This window comes from Aphis gossypii, chromosome 3 (assembly GCF_020184175.1).
Source record: "Aphis gossypii isolate Hap1 chromosome 3, ASM2018417v2, whole genome shotgun sequence".
Taxonomy (NCBI): domain Eukaryota; kingdom Metazoa; phylum Arthropoda; class Insecta; order Hemiptera; family Aphididae; genus Aphis; species Aphis gossypii.
The window spans coordinates 28,492,327-28,515,550 of NC_065532.1; the positions used below are offsets into that span (position 1 = coordinate 28,492,327).

The 23,224-nt window shown below is 26.1% G+C and overlaps 2 protein-coding genes across 2 annotated transcripts; one reads left to right on the top strand and one right to left on the bottom strand.

Annotated features, from left to right (window-relative positions):
- Positions 1-4,803: 4,803 nt before the first annotated feature.
- LOC114127706 (minor histocompatibility antigen H13) lies at positions 4,804-7,774 on the bottom strand. Its single transcript, XM_027992031.2, has 9 exons — positions 7,365-7,774; positions 7,198-7,296; positions 7,022-7,104; positions 6,753-6,927; positions 6,496-6,679; positions 6,262-6,385; positions 6,003-6,191; positions 5,710-5,766; positions 4,804-5,644 (listed from the first exon to the last, which is right to left on the bottom strand). The coding sequence occupies exons 1-8, from the start codon at positions 7,554-7,556 to the stop codon at positions 5,715-5,717; spliced, it is 1,098 nt and encodes a 365-aa protein (XP_027847832.2). The 5' UTR covers positions 7,557-7,774; the 3' UTR covers positions 4,804-5,644; positions 5,710-5,714.
- Positions 7,775-7,972: 198 nt separating this feature from the next.
- Positions 7,973-22,090, top strand: LOC114127684 (structural maintenance of chromosomes protein 4). The gene is made up of 22 exons (XM_027992000.2): positions 7,973-8,400; positions 8,469-8,745; positions 10,685-10,876; positions 10,943-11,125; positions 11,201-11,305; positions 11,493-11,680; positions 11,773-11,913; positions 12,412-12,562; positions 13,357-13,578; positions 13,683-13,804; positions 14,063-14,303; positions 14,368-14,570; positions 14,656-14,843; positions 14,902-15,158; positions 15,226-15,352; positions 16,835-17,024; positions 17,467-17,611; positions 18,966-19,139; positions 19,452-19,829; positions 19,946-20,178; positions 20,261-20,444; positions 21,246-22,090. Exons 2-22 carry the CDS (start codon positions 8,473-8,475, stop codon positions 21,426-21,428), a joined length of 4,080 nt encoding a protein of 1,359 aa, XP_027847801.2. The 5' UTR covers positions 7,973-8,400; positions 8,469-8,472; the 3' UTR covers positions 21,429-22,090.
- Positions 22,091-23,224: the final 1,134 nt, after the last annotated feature.

Sequence of the window (23,224 nt, forward strand, 5' to 3'; positions counted from 1 at the left end):
CGGGCTTAGTAATATTGTAGTAATGTATTAGTAGTATATATAGTATGCATATAGGCGTAGTTAGCGGGAGGCTTGGGGGGGCTTAGCCCCCCCCCCCAGTCTGAATCTAAGCTCCCCAGTTATTGAATCATATAGCCTCCTAAAAACTCGTAAATGTCTGCCTCTGGAAAGGATAAAGTCCCCCCAACAAATTTGACCACCCTACGCCTATAAGTATGTAAATATATAATATAATTTATATTATTATATTCATTGTTCAGTGCACTTGTGTTGAATTAGTTTTGTTGACTGACTCCCAAGTTCAAACAGATGCGCGAGAGTGACGATGACATTGACTTAAATAGGTACCATATATAATATGGTATATACTATACCTACGCCTATACATAATAGGAGAATTATTTATTATAGCCAATACTCTATATATAGGAATGTTTTTGATTCGGATACCTAGTTTGTTCACGGTTGTATGGTTGTGTCATATTTATAACGTATTTATAACTCCCACATTTCCGAAGTGAACTTAAAAAAACACGATACAAGATATTTAAAATTTTTTTTTTTAAATAACCAATTCATAATCGTTTTCCGAATATTCTGATCAGGAACACTTTTGTTTGGATTCTGTTGTATTATAACAACATGTTTTTATTATCATTCATTATTATATATTGAATAAGACACGTAGTCATGCAGGAGCACGTGTTATGTGCAATATGTACCATTAAAATGAATGTAATATTATATAATACCTACTACATAGATACACCACATACAAGAAAAATAAAACAGAATCAAAATTTTTATTTGACTCGCGAGTACAGAAAGATTCACCATCCCTGATGGGCGATGGCTGATATATAGTAGGTATACATAATTAAAAAATATATTTATGCATTCAAAGATGAAATATGCAATTAAAATTTTAAAACAAGCCCTTAAAATAGAAAAATGTCAAAATATGCGAAAATATGCACTAAAAAAGTTTCATTTTTTAAATCGTTACCTATGTCAATATGTCATGAAATGAAACAAATTTTTTGCTCACTTGGCATATCATACGATCTACCAGAATAAATATTATGTAAATGCATACAAATACGTGCATTAATGTTAAACCACAATAAAATTGTAAAGTAATCATTATAATCCACGAATCCACCAATTAGGAGATTCAAATTAAAAAATAAAACATTGAAATTAATACAGATTACTGCAGATAGAGCAATAATTGAATATAGGAGTGGAGAAAACTCAAGCCTCAGTCTTACACTCTAACCTAACCATTCTAATAGGCTACATTATATGTGAGCTCGAAACCTTAAATTATGAATATACAAAAAAAAAACATTACCCAGTTACATAGTAATCAAACTTTTATTTTTTTTCCCTAACATCTCAACTAATGCCTATCATGCTGACACTCGAATACTCGATCATGAGTCGTATTGTGACTGTTGTGAGGGCACAATACAAAAAAGCGTAGGGTGGATGTAATGATATGCTCATATAATCATATGATTATAAATTTATAAATTGCTTATTTATTAAATAAAATAAATACCGGTCAAATTGTTGCACACAGATAACCCTTATAAGTTATAACCCAAACATTTTAAATTACTGACGAAAGGAACGATTTACCTCTATTATTTTGTCACGTTGAGTATTATACGTAGTTGTGACAGTATGGTGCAACACATGTAATCTGTTTCGTATGCCACCGAAGACAATGGATGGTTCAGTGAGGATTTCTGTCATCGGGGATAAAGACAATTTTTTTGAAACGCGGAGACCTTTGATGATGTGTAAATCCGGCCAGCTTGACCAACTCGTCTTCTCTCGTTAGTGCACGAGCACCTAGCAAACCGATAAGTGCATGAACACCAGACACCAGTCGAACTAATAAATGCATGAACACCATCCAAACCAACAAGTGCATGAGCATCAGACAATTCCAACACACCGTATTTTACGAGCGACAACTGGGCCTTTTTTTAACGAAAATAAAACAGCGTTGTTTTATTTGAATTTGTGTGTCTAAAACCTTTTTTTTTTTAATTTTATTGAATCATTCACGCAATTAAACACAGCTGCGAATAAGGTTAGGTGCATACGCATCATTATATTATATAGGTTCATATATTATTAATTTTTAATTATTAATATTTTATTATTACGATGTACTTGGTCATTCTCGAATTACGACTCCAAGAGCCCTTCGACGATCAGGTAACAACGCAAATTTAAATAATTTAATAATTATACCTGATACCTAGGTGACTATATTCTACAGCAATTATAAGTGTAGGGAATAGTGAGTAGTGACCTACAGATTTCTGCATTCATTCGAGGCTTGTATCCCAGCTTGTGTTTGCCTAGCATCTAATTTATCAAAAGTTAATTTTTATTTACCATTCCTAATGCATATACATTCTCATTCTTTACACGGTCTTTAATATTTTATTTTATTTCTTTTATTTTTGCGTTATTACACAATATTTAACTGTTTAACGGTTTTTTTTAAAATGTGTTTCTATAAATACGCCACCCCGAGTGGAAGAGTGTCTTAATCTTTTCAATCGTACCTATTTATTATTGATTTAATTAAACGAGCTATGTACAATGAAAATATAATCAGAATTATTGCTTATTTAAACGATAAATATAAACTAATAATAGGTATATTTAATATAAATTGGCAAGAAAATAAGACATAGGTATTAGGTAAGTATCATTAGTACCTATTCATTACCTAACACCTATATATATTTATATTAAACGGGTATCAGTGAGGGGTGGGTAGGTAATAATATGTACAAATTATATTTATATTCATTTATATTTCTATCAGTAATTTGGTAACATTAAATAAAATAATATTACGTCCTTCAATGGTAGTTGGTACACCATAATAAATTCAAAAAATTTTTTTCTTGAAGTTGAGGGATTATATTATACAGACTAATTTATTAGACCATAGTATTATATTTATTTGACACCTCCGCATTCGACAGTTTTATTTTCAATTGGTTAACTTTTATAAGCATTATTTTCATTTATTTAAATTCAGCTAATCTGCTATAAACAGTATTGTGAATTGATCAAAGGACAAAGAATCGATTTTTTTCTTTTGAAATTTAATTCAGTCGCACGATAAGAATTAATAGACAAAATAACTTATTGATTTTGAAAGTTTCTTAAATCCGTTATACGGGGAAAACACTTGCCAGTTGGCAGATTGTACAATGGAAAATAATATTTTCACCAAAAATGCCAATATTATGGCGTTATTTTATTTAATATCGATAGATTAAATATTAATTAATATGCTCAAACAAATTTCTAATTCAATTCAGAAGGGTTTAGTTTTTAATAAAATATGTTTATCAATTTATGTTAGAAATCCAGACATTATAACTTATTAGTGCTCTATTGTGTAGTGTAGTCAGTGGATTTAGAAAGTAAAGTAGGTAACTGCAGTATGTTTAATACACGGACAAATGGACAACACACAATATTATACATATACACAGATAGCATTTTTCAGAGTGGGAAAATCTGACCAAACAAACCATACATTTATGGAGACGGACTAAAACTGTATGTGATGTATTAATATACTTGTATACCTAAGAAAATTGTCAATTGACTATATATTAGCATTTGCATTATAAATAACAAGAGGTTTTATTTACTTTGTTAGTATTAATTAATTAATAAATAAATAAACTGTAGTACTTTCTAAATTTACATACCTAATGGCTAATTCATAAGTTTTTTTGATATTAAAATAAAAAATTATAGACAAATATTGACAATATATGTATTATGATTTATGATTATATCATATTCTATTTATCTATATCTATAAATAGAATCACGGATTTAAAAATCCACCTGTGGCGATTTTGAAACTTTCCTATAAAATATACATAAAAGCTACTTATAAATAATAATGACAACCGACAAGATTAACCTAACATAACTGCCGCTCGGTGTCGCAGAAATTATGGGGATGCGGATGTACCTACCTATTAGCCTATTTACCTATTTGTATCTATTAACTGGTTTCATAATTCATTTGTTGAATTGTACGCCGCCGTCTCTCGTCTGTCACACTGTGCTTCAACACACGACACGTAACCTAGGTTACTCACGCAGTAGTGGATCCAGAATCCACAATCTGGCCCTGCTTATATTCGTTGAATTTATATTCTATATTTATATGAACTGTTAAGGTAAAAATATACAGAAATATGATTATCTTAATTAAAATAGTATAATGATGTATAACAAATATACCTAATATGTATACTATTCCATAAGCAATCACGTCATACCTTATACATGGTGTGTATTTTCAACAGTAGAGTTTAAATTGTTACTGTAATGTGTATAAAAATTTAACATGCTACAGTAACTAGAAAAAAAGTAAGCTAAAGATGTATTGTTTCTTTCACCAAATAATTTTAATAAGTTAAGTACATGAGTACTTGTCATTATAACTTAAGTATTTACTTATTAAAATTTTTATACATATTAACTAAGATACTAAGAACATTAATGATGAAGTTGGTAATCATATCATTTTCTAGCAATTAAATATTACGATGAATTAAAACTTTAAAACAAAGTAAATTATCAAAGTAAATTAATTATACCATTGTATTATAGATTTATGAATATATTATGTATTGTCAATATTGTAATATTTGACATGTATAAATTAACCATTCAGATGATTTGATTATTCTTAATAGTTAGGTAAAATATATGAAGTAAAAATAATTATAAACCATGTGTAATAATATTATGTATTTTAGATAATAAATCATAAGAACAAAATATATTCAACAGGTCTTCAAACAGATAAAAAAAAAACAAATGTATTTTTATTTAACATTATTATTGTACAGATTTTAACTTAAGATAAATTAGACATCAAATTCAAACAATTACAGTTAATTACTGATCATAGAATGTATAATATATATATATAATGTACATATATACACACTGGTATTTTAGATGTATGATATTTTACAAAATATGATTTTATTAATAGATGGTAATATGGTAAATTGTAATAGCATTCTGAGAAAATGTAAAAACAATTTAAAAAACGAAACTGAGATCAAAACTAATTCTTAATTAGAAGAACATAAACATATTTTCAAAAAAATTTAATTAAAACAGATGGAAAATAACTTACATTTTATAAGAATTTATCTAATAAAGTTATTAGTAAATATTTATGTAAATTATGTGAATTTCAATCCACATTCAAAACTATGAATTACCTTGTTTAGAATAAAAAAGTACATCACACGCATAAAAACATTTATAAAGCTATAATTAGGAAGAAAGTTTAATACGTTGTACAACCAACAATAAATGACATAAACAAGTAAAATGATTTTAAATAGTAGTAAATTGAATAAGTACGCTTTAACATTTAAATTTTGTTTTGTATGTCATTGTCCTGACAAATGATTTATACATTTATATTTGTCAGGAAATTTATAATGAATGATCTTATAAAATTTGATTTTAAGTGTCATGTATAAAAGTTATTACTTTTTCAATATTAAATTTAATGGAAAACGGAATATCCAATTTGTACATTATGATGACAACGTATCTAAAAAAAAAAAATGCATTGAGAAATAATAGATAATTAAAACATAAAAATAACAAAATACTTACTTAATTTATTTCGATTTTTTGGAAGCTTTTTCTGGTTCCATTTTATGATCTTCATAACTGTAAAATAATATTTATAAATTATGATTTTTTAACAGAAATACATTATTTATAAGGGTATATTTTATTAATCGTTAAAAGTTAATTAAATTATAGGAATAATAATAACATTTGTTCAAGCTTTTTAACATGTATTTATATATATTTTAAAATTTAACATATTAACTTTAAACTTAGTACTATAATTTTTATAACAAAAATAATTATTTTTATGCTTATTTTTAAAGCTAACATACCTGAATAAGGTTTTAAAATCTCCACATACTAAAGCCACCAACATAGGAGTAATTAAACATGCAGGTACCAAGTATAATAAAGCTGGCTGAGCTGCTTTAAATACGTGCATGACAAATACAGTGGTAAGTAATCCCAAAAAATACGCCAAAAATGTTGCATTGAAATATGTATTTGTCTTACGTTTTAAACTATAAAATAAAAAATAATATAAAAATATAATATATTTAAATTATAAATCAAAATTAAGTAGGAATATACCTTTGATCAAATCTCAACATGAATGCAATAAATATTCCTGGAATAACAATATCACCTAATCCTAACATAGCAAAATTTTTAGCGGCCAAAATTCCATTTTCTAATAAATCCTGAGGGAATACAACTGCAATAAAATATAAATAAATTAAATTAAAATAAAATGTATCATTATGCAATTAAAAAAAATAGATTATTTTAGGTAAAAGATGATGTACTATTAATTTTAAAACTAACGTTTGATAGGAGCATCAAAAGATTTAGCTACAGTAACCATAACATTGGTACCAAACACCCAAAATATATCATAGACGAATAAACCACATAAGAGGATACATCCAATTTTAATGGTATTGAGGTGTAATAATTCTATTCCATTTATAGCAAATGCCAATCCAAATATATTGTTTGCAATCCAATGCTAAAATTAAAAAAAAATATTTATTTAATTAAAGTTAATAATATTAGGATATAACTAAAAAATAAAAAAATACCTTGCTATATAAATAAAATGTTCCTAAAGTTGCACATAACACCAAACATAATACATCATGTAATGTAAATTTTACATTTATCCAATCATGTTTTTTTTCACTAGAGCTTTCAGTAAACTGCAATTGGTATTTAGTTTTAGGTATACTTTTTGGTAATATAGCGCTGAATTTAGAACTAAAAAACATAAAATATATTATTGTAATATTATGCATATGTAATTCTAAGTAATTTTCATCTATTCTTATAAACAAATGTAATAAATCTTTACCCTAATATATTATTTAAAGCTGCCACTCCAAGTACATAGAAATATAGAGTCACTAATAGATTTATGTGTTCCTTAGAAAATACCTATAATTAAAATAAACAACATAGATACATTTAATAAGTATAAATAATGCAATAATTTGGCATAATTATTATCAATATAATTTTATTTGTTACCCTAAAAATTATGTAGAGCGTAAAGAGTGCTCCACTAGCAATTACTGGAAACATCATAGCATCTTTTTCTGTCATAGACTCTGGTACTTCTTTTTTCAACTTTAAAAGGAAACAAGATCTTAGCAAATGACTTATAAAAAAATATGTTAGCTAACTTGAATACTAACTTTATTTTTAATCTGTAGTTCTACTGATCTAAACGAGCCAAAGAATATGGGCACTAAAGCCATAACCACTAAACTGGTGTAAGCAATCAGCATGCCTTCAGTGGTGGCTGGTATTTTTTTGAGAACATTTTCTGTGTCCGTACCATTTGTTTCGTTTAAGGTTTTAATTATATCGTCTACGACTTCGGCCATTGTTCGTTAAAATAGAGTTAATCAATAAAAATAATAATGAAGCTAACTAACACTGATTAATTAAAATTACTAATACAATTCTGGAGAAGTTACAACTTATTACGAATATGGTGAAACGTATGCACGAGTCACAACATATCCCGAAATACACACTCTAATACTATTTATTGGATAATAAACTAGTGACAAGACACGTCTTGGCTCGGTAGTGATATGGATAAACTTAAAAAGCGCACGTCAACTAAATAACATGACACAGGAATCCGTTATAAGTTAATTAAATTTCTCTCTACACAAGGTGGTCACACTGTTTTTATATAATATTTACTCACTATTGTTACTTTTTATTTCTCAGAGTGCCAGAACTGTAATGAGACTAGTGTTTGTTGTGAATGAGATAACAAATAATAAAATAACCGCCAATCACTTCCACTAAAGTTCGACCATTTATTATTTCATAGTCAATTAGGGTTTTGCGCCATTTTTCGTTTTTCATATTTATTATTAAATAATAAATACAAAACATAAACAATTTTTTTGTATTCATTAGAATTGTTGAATTTGATTCTGTGATTTGACTGCTGCCGAGAACCGGTACTATGTAGTACATACTGCTTGTAGCGTACTATTATTAGTATTGCGTTTTTGCGTGTTTTTTATTTCGGAACATGAGTGTAGATATTAGATTAGGCCATAGAAGATAGAATCGCCTTACAAGTTGCAAGAAGACCGTTTTGCATTCACAGTCAACTAATTGAGTATTACATACTTTCCACAATCTATGGACGGTTCTGTTTGGCATTAGTGTCTCTTTCGTGTGATTACATTTGGATATTATAAAAGAGTAATTATTGAGTTAATACAAGTTACAATCATATTAATAAATAAATTATTTTCATGACATTTTTTTAGCATTATGGTAGTGAAAAGAAAGGATAAAGCTTCTAATCATGACACTCCTGGGAAAAACAAAAGGATCAGGCAAGAAAAAGTTGGTGACTTCTCCGACGATGAAGACCTGTCAGATATTGATGATGCAGAAGTATTCAATGGCATACGCATACCGGTTGAGTTACCTCCAATTACATCAGCTGAAGAAAATCCTGGGCCTCGCATGGTTATTACAGAAATTGTTGCTAATAACTTTAAAAGTTATTATGGAGAAGTTACTATTGGAAAATTTCACAAGGTAATAATGGAAATAGGTTCATAATATCTATAATAAATGGGAAATTAATTTAGTGGATTCTATTCGTAATTTTCTGTTTTTATCCAACACACGTGTGACATAGGATATTAGAAATATTCTTTGCCAAAATACCAATTGATTCAATGAAGCAATAAGAATTCTAAAAAAAATTGAATTGTTTGTCAAGTCTACTTGAAATCGACTTTTCCACGTATCTGAGTTTTTGGTTTATCTTATCCATAGATGAAATTTGACAATTTATTTAGGAATTTTTTTTTTTTTTTTGAGGGGGGGGGGGAAATAATATCATAAATGTGGGAAAGTCGATCTTAAGTAGACTTTATAACATATTCAAATCTGTTTTCAGAAATCTTATCTTATCAATCAGTGTATTTGGCAGTGAATATATCATCTAAAATCTTGTCACCCGTGTGTTAGGTATAGACAGGAGATCATCGGATAGAATCCCCTTAAACTAATACAATTTGAATATTATACTAGGTAATGAATTTTTAATAGGTTGTAGTAATGCATATGATTATAATGATAGTGTTGAGCGAAAATAAATTAAAGAGAGATACAGCTTTTATTAGAGAAGAAAGAAAAGTAATTTGAGTTACTGAATGGACCATTATTCTGGTGACCATAAAATGGTATATTCTGACTGTTACCTATGCATATTCAATTATTAATTGTATTAAAAAACAATTTATTATACAAGCCATTACTAAATCAATTCATGTAAAATGTAGATACTTATGTTAAAGTTAATAATAGGTTTTAAAAAGATAAATTACTTTTAATATCTGTTAAAGGTTCTCAAAAGTATTGTATTAAAAACAAATAAATATAAATCTTTAAATGATAATTTTTTTATTATTGTAAAATAATATATGATGAATTAAAATGTGTTATAAGATTATGCATGCAATGAAAGTATTATCAGATATTAATTTTATTTCAATACTGATTATAATAAACATACACAAACATATATAATTTTATGTGACTCGGGTAAACAATGCACACACATACACTTGCTACTAATAATTCAACAGTAGAATAGTGGCTCATTGCCTTGTTATGCAACAGAAGTAACGTTATTGACGATTTTACCTTCTAGGCATGTCAAAAAATGATTCAAATAAAAATAAAATTAAACTTAAATTATTTTTCTCATTCATCATTATTGTAACCAAAATAAAAGTGGTAACTACTTTATGTTTTTTTCAATATACAGAAATACATTAAATTTTGATTATTTTTAACGATGAATAATCTGTTTGTGAAATTAGTCACATTATGTCATAGATTTCCCAACTAGGGCGCCGCAAACTTTATTTAGGGTTCTGAAAAATTTTTTGAAACATATTTTTAATTAATTTTGTTCATCAAATTAGTATTATGCAATAATAATTTAAAATAGAAATTTATAGTTAATGCTTAATGTAATAATTTGTTTTATTTGACATACTACATTAATTTGTCTTACTACTTTTGTTCATACTTATGCACTGCTGAATAAAACTGAAGTAGTCTATAGAGTGCCTCCGGAAGTTTAGAAAATGACTAAGAGTGCAGTGAATCAAAAGAGGTTGGTAACCTCTGCGTTGTGTTATAAAAAAAATAATGTGTACCATAACAAAACCTTATGTAACATAATTAAAAATCAAATTATACTAAATAGATATTTATAATAGGTAGTAGGTTATAATCTATGCAGTTACTAGTTAGCGTATGAAATTACTATTTTTAAAACTAAGAGAGTCAGTTACTTATTGAACACTGGACGCTGAATAGAGCCTTCTTATATATTTATTTTTGTTGTAAAAGTTATAGTTTCATTTACATGTATTAATAATTTTTGTAATATTTTCTTGTATATAAATGTAATATACCTATATTTGCAAATTTTAAAGCATGTCTCTTTATTTTACAGAGTTTAACAAGCATTGTTGGTGCTAATGGTAGTGGAAAAAGTAATGTTATTGATTCTTTACTTTTTGTGTTTGGATACCGATCTTCAAAAATTAGATCAAAAAAAGTGTCAGTACTGTTACACAAATCAGACAAGCATAAAGATGTTCGACAATGTTCTGTTACTGTTCATTTTGTACATATTCAAGATGATGTAATGAATTTGTATTTTAATTGAATCATTCATTTTTTTTTTAAATTTTTAACTGTTATGTTATAGATCACAGCACAAACTGGATTTATTCCTATTCCAGGTACCGAAATAAAAATTACACGAACAGCATTTAAAGACAATTCATCATTTTATACATTAAATGACAAACGTGTAAAATTTAAAGATATAGCAATTATTTTAAAGAAAAATGGAATAGATTTAGTTCATAATAGATTTCTTATTCTTCAGGTAAATTGTATTAAGTATTTAATCAAGTACTTTTTATGTACGAAAAAATATAAATAGTTTTGTTAATGGATCTAGGGCGAAGTTGAACAAATTGCTATGATGAAACCTAAATCTGAAAATGAACATTCAACTGGTATGTTAGAATATTTAGAAGATGTTATAGGAACTGTAAGATACAAGGTTTGATTTTATTTTATATTTTTATTCATATTATATTAATTGACTATAATTGCTATTAAAAATGGTTTATACTGTAAAGTATATATTTATTTGGAATAAGTTTAGCAACTTAAATAATTTTAAAATAATGCATTATAATATTATCTTTGTACTTATGTGATTCAATTTCAATTAATTTTTAATTTAGAAACCAATTACTAAACTTGAAGAAAAAGTAAAAGATTTATCATTAGAAAAAAATGAAAAAATTACTCGTTTGAAATTTGTTGCCAAAGAAAGAGAGGAGCTTATAGAACCAGTAGAAGCGGTTATTAAATTTCTAAAATTAGAAAACCGACTCACTCGGTTGAGTAATAAAAAGTATCAAAAAGATAGGTTTGTATAATTTATATTTAAATTGTTTTTATTTACTATTTATTATATTTGATTTAATTTGGAATTGATTTTTTATATTATTTGTTAACTAGATTTGATATTGAATCAACTATAGAATCAAAAACTGAAACTCAAAATAAAATAAATGACGAAATAAATTCTAATGAAAAAGAAATCAATACCATTTCTAAGGATAAGAAGCAATTTGAAAAAAAAATACAAGATTTATCTGAGTAGGTTAATTTTAACTAATAAAATAATGTTTATGTCTAAAATTGAGCAGTGGTTTGGTTAAAAGATTACCATAATTTGCACTGTCATTGGTAGTTTTCTTCATGACATGGTGCAAACAATTTAAAGTTCTGCTTATTCATCATTCCCCATGCTTCTTGATTATTATCATTTGATTTCTTACTAAGACTTATCCTATTGGAATGTAATGTTCTTCTTATGTGTACTTCTTATGAAGGGTAGTGTCATACATGAAGTAGTATAATCTCCCTACTGTCACATTTTTTTATACATTAATATTAAGATTAGGGTCATCTTAATGAAAATCCGAAGAAAAAATTACAATATTTGGCTTATACTAATAATATCAATTATAGGTGTGTAGGGGTGTATATACTTTTTAAAGCATAATTAAAATTTGGAAATGTATAGATAATAATAATTATTAAGGAAAATAAATAGCACATTAAGATTAAATTTATATTTTATTTATTTGTTAGAAAGTTGAAATCTGATAACTTAATATTAAAAAAGAATGAAGAAAAACATAAGAAATGTTTACGTAAAAATAGTCAGTTGAATGATGAATATAATCAGACAAAGGCGCAGATAACTAAGTATGAAAATTCCATACAACAGGAACAAAAAAAGGTAAAATTCAGCCTATTAATTATTTTATCTAAATCTACATATATTATAATATTTAATGCAAAATATGTGTTATGATAACTATGATCAACTTTTTTTATTGAAAAATAATGGTACCCTTAAACCCCAAATTTACCTATAGAACTTAGTTTGATAGATTTTAATTTTTAAGACTGATTAAGAGGATGCCACACCTGCATATATTGTCTCAGTCTTCTATACTTACAGCATCGCAAATTTTTGTTCAGCAGAATCAATTTTATGCTGTTAGCTTTAATATAAAAATCAATTCACCTATTTTCAAACTTAAAGGTAATATTATTGGATATCTCTTGGATATGTCTTAGGCTTTTATTGAGATTTTAATTTTTAAGTAATGTAAAATATTAAAACTTAAAATACTTGTAATCCACTTAAAAATTAAAATATCAATAAAAGTCTATGAGATGCCCTAGATAATTTTGTCACCTTTAAGTTTGATAATAGATAAATTAACTAATAATAAAACTAATAACATACAATTGATTTTGCTATATAACAATTTGCCAAGTAGTGTATATGTATGACGGAGACAACATTAGTGGGTGTGGGGTTTTCTTAATAATATTCACTAGGTTCGTGGTTACTAAGATGGGTTTATTTATTGGGTTGTTTAATATAATTGGTGGTGTTGTGTTATATTTATTGTATTCTTTCTTGTCATCTTTGTTTCAATTACTACTAAAAGCAAGACAAGAATTCCTAAGGTTTTGATTACATTGGTTAATTAATATGTGTTTAAAAATATTTTTGGTTAGATAACTAAAGCTGAAGGTGTACCAAAAATTAAAGAGGCTGAACTCAAGAAATTGAAATCTGAATTACCTATTTTGGAAGATAAATGCGTAGAACTGGAAGCAAATTATACAAAAATAAATTCTAGTGGCTTTGAAAAATCAAAAAAATTTAGGGATGAAAAAGACCTATTAGCTCCTGAGGAATTAAAACTGCAGAAACTCGTTGGTAGTAAACAAAATCAAGTAAGTTCTAAAGTTTTAAACATTGTAATTTGTAAATATATTTATAAATAGTAAATTATTATACCAATGTCGATTCTTATTCTAATTTTGAACTTTTCATTTAGTTTCAAACCTTAAAAACTGAGTTTGAGGTACTCATAGATACTGAAAAATCTGAAAAAGAAAAATTAACTAATTTAGAAGAACAAATGACAGGAGGAGTTGAAAAATTCCAAGAAAATATGAGGTAATACTTGAAATTTGGTCCACATTATGTCTCATGAATCATGATGGCATACTGTCATATAGTCTTGTAAAGAATACTTTTATTTTGTATTTTGAATATATTATTTTTTTGATTGTTAACTTTAGAATCAGCTATTGCTTAAATTGTTAAATTATTATTTTGCATAGTTTTTTTGGTATACTTTATTCTATGGTAATTGGTAATAGTAATAGTTAAATGAATATTAATAACAAAAATTAATTTATACTTCTTAACTAGAAAAAAAGAGAAAGCAGAAGCAGATATACGTACAAGTAAAGATATAATTAAAGATTTAGAAACTAAAATTAAAAAATTGAACGAAGATGAGAAACAGATGAAAACTAAATTACAAAATATACGTCAGAGCTTAACTGAAAAACGTACAGCTTATGCAGAAACAACTGAACGAAGCCGACCTATTCAATATATCTTAAGTTTAAAAGATAAAGGAGAAATAAATGGACTTCTTGGTAGATGTGTAAGTGATTTTTAGTCACTTAACTTAAAACAAGTCAAATACAAATTAAAATTATCAATTATAGGGTGATTATGGGCAGGTAGAAGGTAAATATGATATTCCTGCGTGCACAGCTTGTGGTTCTACAGATCAGATTGTTGTTGAAACATCAGATGCTGCTCATGCATGCATACAGAAATTGAGGACAAATAATATTGGTCGACTGACATTTTCAATCATGCCCCAAGTTCTAAAATTGAAACCCCATGCAGATGCAAATAATAACTAGTTAGTTAATTTATTTGTATACAGTGTGTTGGTCCTAACTATTAAATAACAATAATAATAAATTGTAATGTCTTGTTATTTTTAGTCCTGAAAATGCAAAAAGAGTTTTTGATTTTATTCAGATACTGGATCAACGTTTCAGGCTTACATTTTATTCCGGTTTGTATGATACATTGTTGGCTGAAGATTTAGAACAAGCAAGAAGGATAGCATTTGGTACTAAAACTCGTTATAGAGTTGTTACATATAAAGGAGATTTAATTGATCAGTCAGGTATGACTCATTTTTTTTATTTCATTGAAATTTAATAAAATAATTTATTTAACTATAGGTATCATGTCTGGTGGTGGAAGGCCTATTAAAGGAAAGATTGGTCCTCAAGAAATAAGGTCAAAATATGTTTCTGGAAATTCATCTGTGGTCAGTCAAAATGAAGTAGAAAATCTAGACAAAATTGCTAAAGATTTGGAAATTAAATTGAGAGAAACTCAATCTAATATTTTTGATTTCCAAGCTAACATAGATCAAAATCTTAGACAAATCGAAAATCTAAATATGATTGTTAAAGAGTGTTCATCACGTATAAATGCAAGTATACATTTTATATTTTAAATAATATATAAATTATCATAATTAAAATAAATTTATATTTTAGGCATGGAAAGAAAAAGAAAATCAATTAAAAACGATGATTGAAACTCAAAAGTTAACAATCATAAAAAAAAAAACAGATCCAATAGCTGTTGCTAAAAAGAAATCAGAAATTCAAGAAGCAGAAAAAGGTAAAAACAAATAAAATTATTGTAATGGTATTTTTAAAACTTTACTTTAGATTCTGAACGGAGTAATGAATGTATTGATTTTACAATGATGTGTGTTTTTTTATTTTTCTGTCTGTCATCACGTTTTGGAGCAGTAAAAGTGCTTCGATTTTTAAACTCAGCCCCATTTCTGATAGGAAAGTAAATATAGTTGGTACTTTGGGGGGGGGGGTCAAATATAAAAAATGTCAATTGTTTTCAAAAGCGTCAGGAAAACCATAAAAAAGTAACAATAAAACAGGAATTTTTACGCAAAACCAGTTTTTAACCGAATCAATTTTTTTATATGGTTGTAATTCAAAAACTAATCACTGTAAATACTTGAAATTTTCACCAAATGTTTATGTTAGTGTTATCTATATACAGTTAAATTTTCAAACATTTTTGACTTTTTTGAGTTATTTATAGACCACTGAAATTTTCGATTTTTATGTGAATTTTTTTTTTGAAGTGTCGGTAAAATTTTTTTGGCCCAATAAAAATACTTGAAAATTTTATACAAAGTTCCTCATATGTTATTCTTATAGTGATTAAAAAATTATAAGAATACATAGGCACAATTTTTTTTTATTAGCATTTGAAGTTCTATTATTGACGAAAATTCATCAAAATTATGAATAGGTATTTGCAAATTATTTTGTAGGTATAATTCATAAAAATGTTTGTATAGGTAGCTAAGAGTTGAAAATTCAATACAAGATTTTTCATAAGCTTAGCTTACAATAATTATAAAAGAACTTAAATTTTGGTGTATTCAGGCCATTATAACATACCACCTTTTTCACCAACCACTGGAAATTAATCCTAGGCTGACAAATCATCTTCGTTCAGAATCGTTTTTCGTATACAATGATACCTATCATTGCATTCAAATTTAACCTACCTTAGTCCGAGGTCCACCCCACCCCCTAATGTACAGCAGAACGGTACCCACTTGCCTGCTTTTTTTTTTATTGTTACTGCAATTGGACGGCGTTTGTGAAAAAGGGTATAAGTCACTATATTTCAATATATTCAGTTCAATAGGGAATAAGTCATCTATAATTAATAAAATTAACTTTTTCATTAAAACTATACAAATTAAAATTATAATAGAAATAGTTTGATTTATTCAAAATACATCCATTATTATACTTACAAAAAACGAAAATTAATTCGTCTCTTGAAAATATATTAAATTTGACCTATACCCTTCTTTACGAACACCGTTCAATTTATTTCCTTAAATAACAATTATTATTATTACTAGGTATAATATATAACCAATAATAATTAATAAAAGTTGTTCCTAGAAAAAATTTAAAATTGTTGTATTAACACAACCAATACAACTATATATATATATATGTATGTGTGTGTATTGATATATTGATATACAATCAATCAAGGGTACAATCAAAGGTACACTATTTAATTTACTTTTAAGTTTTATATTTATTATAGAATTACAAGAGTCAAAAGTAGAGTATGACAAGATCAAGTCTAAAATGGATAGTTTGAAGAAGCAAATTGAAGAAATAACTGAAGGACAGCCAAAAGAAGCCAAACGTTTGTTGGATGAAGCAACTAAAAAGTTAGAAAATACCCGTCATCAGATTAATCAAGTTGATATTGATATACAAGGTGCCCAAAGGTGAGTTATTTGTTTTAAATAATAAATTAATTATTTTTAAACAATTCTAAATAGTATTTAAGGTATTTTAGTATTTTAGAAACCGATGAAGTAAATATTATTTTTGAGATCAACTCACTTGTAAAAAAATACAACTCATTAGTTATAGAGATTAACATAATATACCTTATTATGTTATAAGGTAACTGTTATAGACAAATATAACACGGTTTTATTTTATTTGAATGGGATTATTAATAATTGTTCCATTTTTAATTATAAGACGGTGAGTTAATATGTAAAAAATATTTATTTAATTTAGGTAATATAAATTTTGTTAAATATAAAAATTAATTTTGAATTACTGATTTTTCACTTGTCTCCTTTTTAAAAATAAAAGTAGGTATTAATTAATACTTATTTTAATAATATGTTACAGTAGTGTGTTTTTAATTTATTACAGGCAAATAAAAAAATCAGAAAGTCAAATTGAAACTCTGAAAGATGATATTATTGAATGTAAGAAAAATATGGAATCCTATAAAGAAGAGTTGAAAAAAAATGAAATTTTACTTGAAGAATTGAATGATAAGAATAAAGAAATTACTGTAAGTGTTTTTATTATAATTTATATTGTACTGTTACATTTTTTTTTAAACTTAATATATTTTTTTTTTTTTTAGATTAATGTGTTTATCTGGTTATTAATTTAAATATTTTATTTCACAAATAAAATATTGAGTAATTTATAAATAATTTTTTTTATATTTGTAATAATTAAATCTTATATAATAATAACATACAATTAGATTATAATTGTAATAAAATTAATTGTACATTAAAATATTCTAATATATCCAATATATAATCATTATAAAAGTAGTGGATTATGATATATATATATAGATACTGTACATTTAATTAAATTAAACAAAGTTAAAATTTACTGTAATATGATATAAAATATATTTAAAAATATTTCTGTTAAACAGCTACAGGACCTTTACCGTTTATTCACTACCAATAACTATTCGTGTTCCAGCACTTGTCGCTACACTCCTCGGTGTCATTGCTTCGTTCCGCAAATCGAAAATATCCTGCGACTTGCTATGCAAATCCACCTCAAGTAGGTAACAGGATATCTATCGACCAATGCTGAGCAGTTACTTGGTCAAGTACACAGTTAGGTTAGAGGTGAATTTGTATAGCAAGTTGAGGAATATTTTCAATTTGCAGAGCAAAGCGTTGGTTCCAAGGAGCTGAAACACAAGTATAGTTATGTAAAGCACACTTCATACCCTCAGTATCTAAATAATATGTGCGCGGATTAATAATAGTGAATGGACAGTAAAATCAATAAAAGAAGTGGTAGTGAACTAACAGAAAAGTTCCTAAATATGTTAACCTATGTAGGAGTGAAGTATGAAAATAATTTGGATCAGAAAAATTATTTGACTAGCCTTTAAATGTTTTTCATTTTTGATATATTTAGGAACTTTTTAAGGTTTAAATGCATGTTTATTATGAAATTTATAGAACATGTATGTTGACCTCAAATTAGTACTAATAGCAAAGTAACTCATAGTTTGTACTTAATAAAAACAGAATATAATATTAAATTAAAAAAAAATTACATAATTTTTTTAATCTTATAAATCTCTAGTATTTTTAATCATACCAATAATGTCTTCTACAATTCTACATCAATATTATTCATTTTTTTTTTATACAGTCATAAGCTAGAATGTCTTTAATTTAAAATTATAATATACATATACAGCCTTTTTCCCAAGTCCTAATATCCCATTGACATAGTCCATCACTCACTGATCCATGTAAGCTTCAAAAAATGCTCATTATAGACTAGTTAGTGACTATACTAAGATTTATTGTAGCTTTATGATAATATTTTTATATAATAACTTAGTGACATTATAAATTAATACATTTTTATTTGTTCAGACAAGTATAGAAGAACAAAAAACAAAAATCAAGGAAATGACAAGTGAAGATGATAAAAATCTAGTCAGAACAAATGAATTACGCTTAGAAAATATCAAATTAAAGAATGATCTTCACAGTATTAAATCAGAAATAAAAATAAGTGTGGATCAACTCCATGATATAAATGATAAGGTAAAATTTATCCTTAATCTATTGCAGCGTTTCTCAAACTTTTTGTCTGCGAAATTATTGCAGACCCCCTTAATAAAAATAAAATTTTTGTTTTTATACTATAATATAATATAGTATTTTCAATTCACGTTTGTGGACCCCCTTTCGGTACACGTGCGGACCACGGTTTGGGAAACGCTGTTTATTGTATTATTAAAGAGGGATGAAGTAATACATATTTTGTAAATTGGATATTTACAATTTCATTTATTACTTCCTTTCAATATGTTCAATTTACTGATAAGAATTTTCCATATCGTTTTGAATTTTTAGATATCAAAACTAAAATTACATAAAATCCCAGAAATTGATTGTGCTCAAAGGGATCCAGTTATAGAATCTTATCAGAATCATGGATCTAAGAGTCATAATAAAACTACTTCAGATGAAGATAATGAAAAAGAAAACAATGAAACTAATGAAACTAATGAAGTTAATGAAATGTCTCAAAAACAAGATGATCCTGATAAGATGCAAGTTGATGATGTAGATGATATTGACTCAGATTCTGAAGAATTGCCTCAATATAGTACAGAGAAATTAGCTCAATGTAATATAGCAGAAACCAATTCTTCCAGACTTTTAGCAATTGAAGAAATCCGTAATCTTGATAAACCAAATTTCAAAATACTTGACGAATTTAAGAAAAGGGTTTGTTGAATTAAAAAAAATTTTATAAATATAAAATATATAAATAAATATGTTATTTTCTCCTCAATATTATTTTAATAGGTATATTTAAATATATATATTTTTTTGTATAACAGACACAACAGTACAATGATAAAGCAAATGAAGTGGCAGAAGTGTTGAAGTTGTATAATGATCATATTGAAATGATTAATAAAGTGCGACAACGAAGAAGGGATGAATTCATGGCTTCATTTAGGAAAATCACTATTAAACTGAAAGAAATGTATCAGATGATAACACTTGGTGGAGATGCTGAACTTGAACTTGTTGATTCATTAGATCCATTTAGTGAAGGAATCAACTTTAGGTTTGTATATTTATTTATTATAAATTCTGAGATGTAGAACAAATTATATATATACTTATATTAATGGATATTTGATATTTAGTGTAAGACCACCTAAGAAAACATGGAAAGTAATATCTAATCTATCTGGTGGTGAAAAAACATTGTCATCTTTAGCTCTTGTATTTGCTCTTCATTACTATAAACCATCACCATTGTATGTTATGGATGAAATTGATGCTGCTTTAGATTTCAAAAATGTATCAATAATTGCGTATTATATAAAGGTAATTATAAATCACAATCATTATACAATCATTGCTTTTAAAATTGGAATAATATCATGGTATTAATATAGTTTAATCAAATTATTTGTGATCTACCTGGTTGAATGTACTTATTTCTTAACATTTTTAGATTCATCAGTTTGTCATATAATAAGCTCAATAATCAATAGCTAATATGTTAGCAATTTAAATCTGTAAATCATAGCTATATACCTTTATAACGTGTTTAACTGACAAATGCTGTTGTACTATGGAAATAAGAATATTTAAGTACGCCAGTGTAATTAAAGTGCATCGTACAGTATTGGGTTTTGATGAGCACTGTAGTTTTGTTCTAAATAGATGAGATAGGTCATAATATTGGTATATGTTTAAAAAAGTTAAAAATTTAAGATTATCAGAAGTCATGAACACTTGATCTGTGAATCAATGCAGATTTGCCGTTTTGGTGATCAAATTTATAATAACTAAAAAAAAAGTCGATGTGAGCTCTATATTCTTTTTAGCAGTAATGTAAATAAAGGAGGTCAATTAATTAATATAATTTCAAAAACATAGACATTTGTTTTTAATAATAAATCTTTTTCTTAAATTAAATATACTTTTGTTTATTACTTTGTTTCTAATGCGTTTTCCCAAACTTAATAAAATTCATCAGAACCTTTTGCTACACTAGTGTAATATACCTTTTTAAAAAAAGTATCTGATATTCTGGTTATTTTAGTTTGTCCACATAAATCAATTTTATTTTACTTTTATTAAATATGTGAAAAGGAACACTAATTTTTTATTATTTTTTAGGAACGAACAAAAAATTCTCAGTTTATCATAATTTCATTACGCTCAAACATGTTTGAAAAAGCTAATGTATTAGTTGGTATTTACAAAACAAATGACTGTACTGCGACTTCATCAATTACAACAGACAAGTATCAAGGCATGATGAAGGGTGCTTTGTATAAGTATGCTAAGAAAGTAGATTAATTTTAAAAGTATGTATGTAGTTATTTTTGAATAATTTAATTAAAATTATTTTTATTTTTAATTATTCTTGTATTGTGATTGTATCATCCAGTTTTTTTTATAATTTATATTTTTTGTTACTTTTTTGGTAATTTAGAAAACCATTTATATATAAATTATATTGTACCCATAATAATAATAAAAATAAAAATCTTCAATAGTTATTTAAATTTATATTATTTATGTTTTTTTTTTTATATATAAAATAATTACTATTTAAGTTTTCAATATATTTTTTATAACTATTGATATTAATAAATAATTTTTAACAGTTTTTCAACAGTTATGTAAATAATAATTTTTGTAATTCACCTTATTTACTATTTGACAAGTGATTACGGTTTATTTTGAAAAATATCTCTGTCAGTAACTTCTTACTTATAATAAACTTAGGGCTAGGATTCATGTACAATAAAAAAATTTTAAAATATGAAATTTGTCAAATATATGTAAAATAAAAACATCATTTACATCAGTAACTTTAAACCGGGGTGATAAGAAAAATCAATGAGAAAAGGAAAAAAAATTTTTTTGAAAAAATCATGTTATTATATTAATAATTAACTATTTTATTATATTTATTATTATATTTATATTAATATCAACATTTTGAATGTTTTTAATGTACTGTATTTTTTTTTTTAAATAATAGAATAATTTTTAAATATAAAGCTAAATTTGTTTATTATTTTGATGTTAGGGTGATGCAGTATTTGATTTTATTGGTCAAAGGTGACATGAATAAAAAAAGGTTAAAAACTACTGATTTACATTATTGTGAGATGATTCGTGTACATAACTGACAAAAGTAATAACCAGAAATCGCAAACTAATATACTGTTGCATTTAAATCCTAGCCGTACTTATAACATTTATTTTAAGACTTGTAGAAAGAATTTCATTGTTTATTTATTGTGTCTAAAATCAAGTAATCGAAAATATACATATTTGTTATATTATAATAGTATAAGTCAATAAAATTTATTCAATTAGTAAAAAAAAAAAAAAATAATAGCTGAAAAACACTGTTTACTGAGATGAAAATGTTAGCTTTGACTCTGTACCAATCTAGTCTTTTCTTTTCTTATATTAGTAGGTTATAATATTAACTCCTTCTAGACAATTTTAAATGTTCAAATTTTCCATTTTTGTTAACTGAGTAACTGCGCTATTAGTGTTATTAATGCTAAAGTTGATCTATCTTCATCATTAAGAATGGTTTTCTTGGGATGTTTTAATATAGCACAAGGTTAGGTTATCTACTTTTATTGCTATTATTTATGGTTGATATTTAGTTACTCATCAACAGATGGTGTTTATCTATCCATATAAGAGATGTGTTCTGTAATACCCCCCTCCACCCCCAGGAATTTTATCTAAATTAGGAATCTCATACCTAACCTTTTGAAAAATTAGGTTTAAAAGATATATTCCCTAGGTGTTTATTCAGTTTTTGTGGATGAGCATACTGCAAACCATACTGGTTTAAAACCTAAACTCCCTGTTACTTTAATTTTAATATTTTCGTTTTGAATATGATTGAAAATCATTCAGGTAGACGTTATATTTACTGATTTTTAAAAAACCTTTGACCACATTAATCACGAATTTCTCATCAGTTATGGTAGTACTGAATAATGTACTACTAGAAAAATGGGCATGTCCGTTTTCGACCAAAATCGTACCCTTCGTTTTTGGCCAAAACAAAAAGCTTAATAATAACTGCAATATTATTTATTTATAATACTTTAAGTATT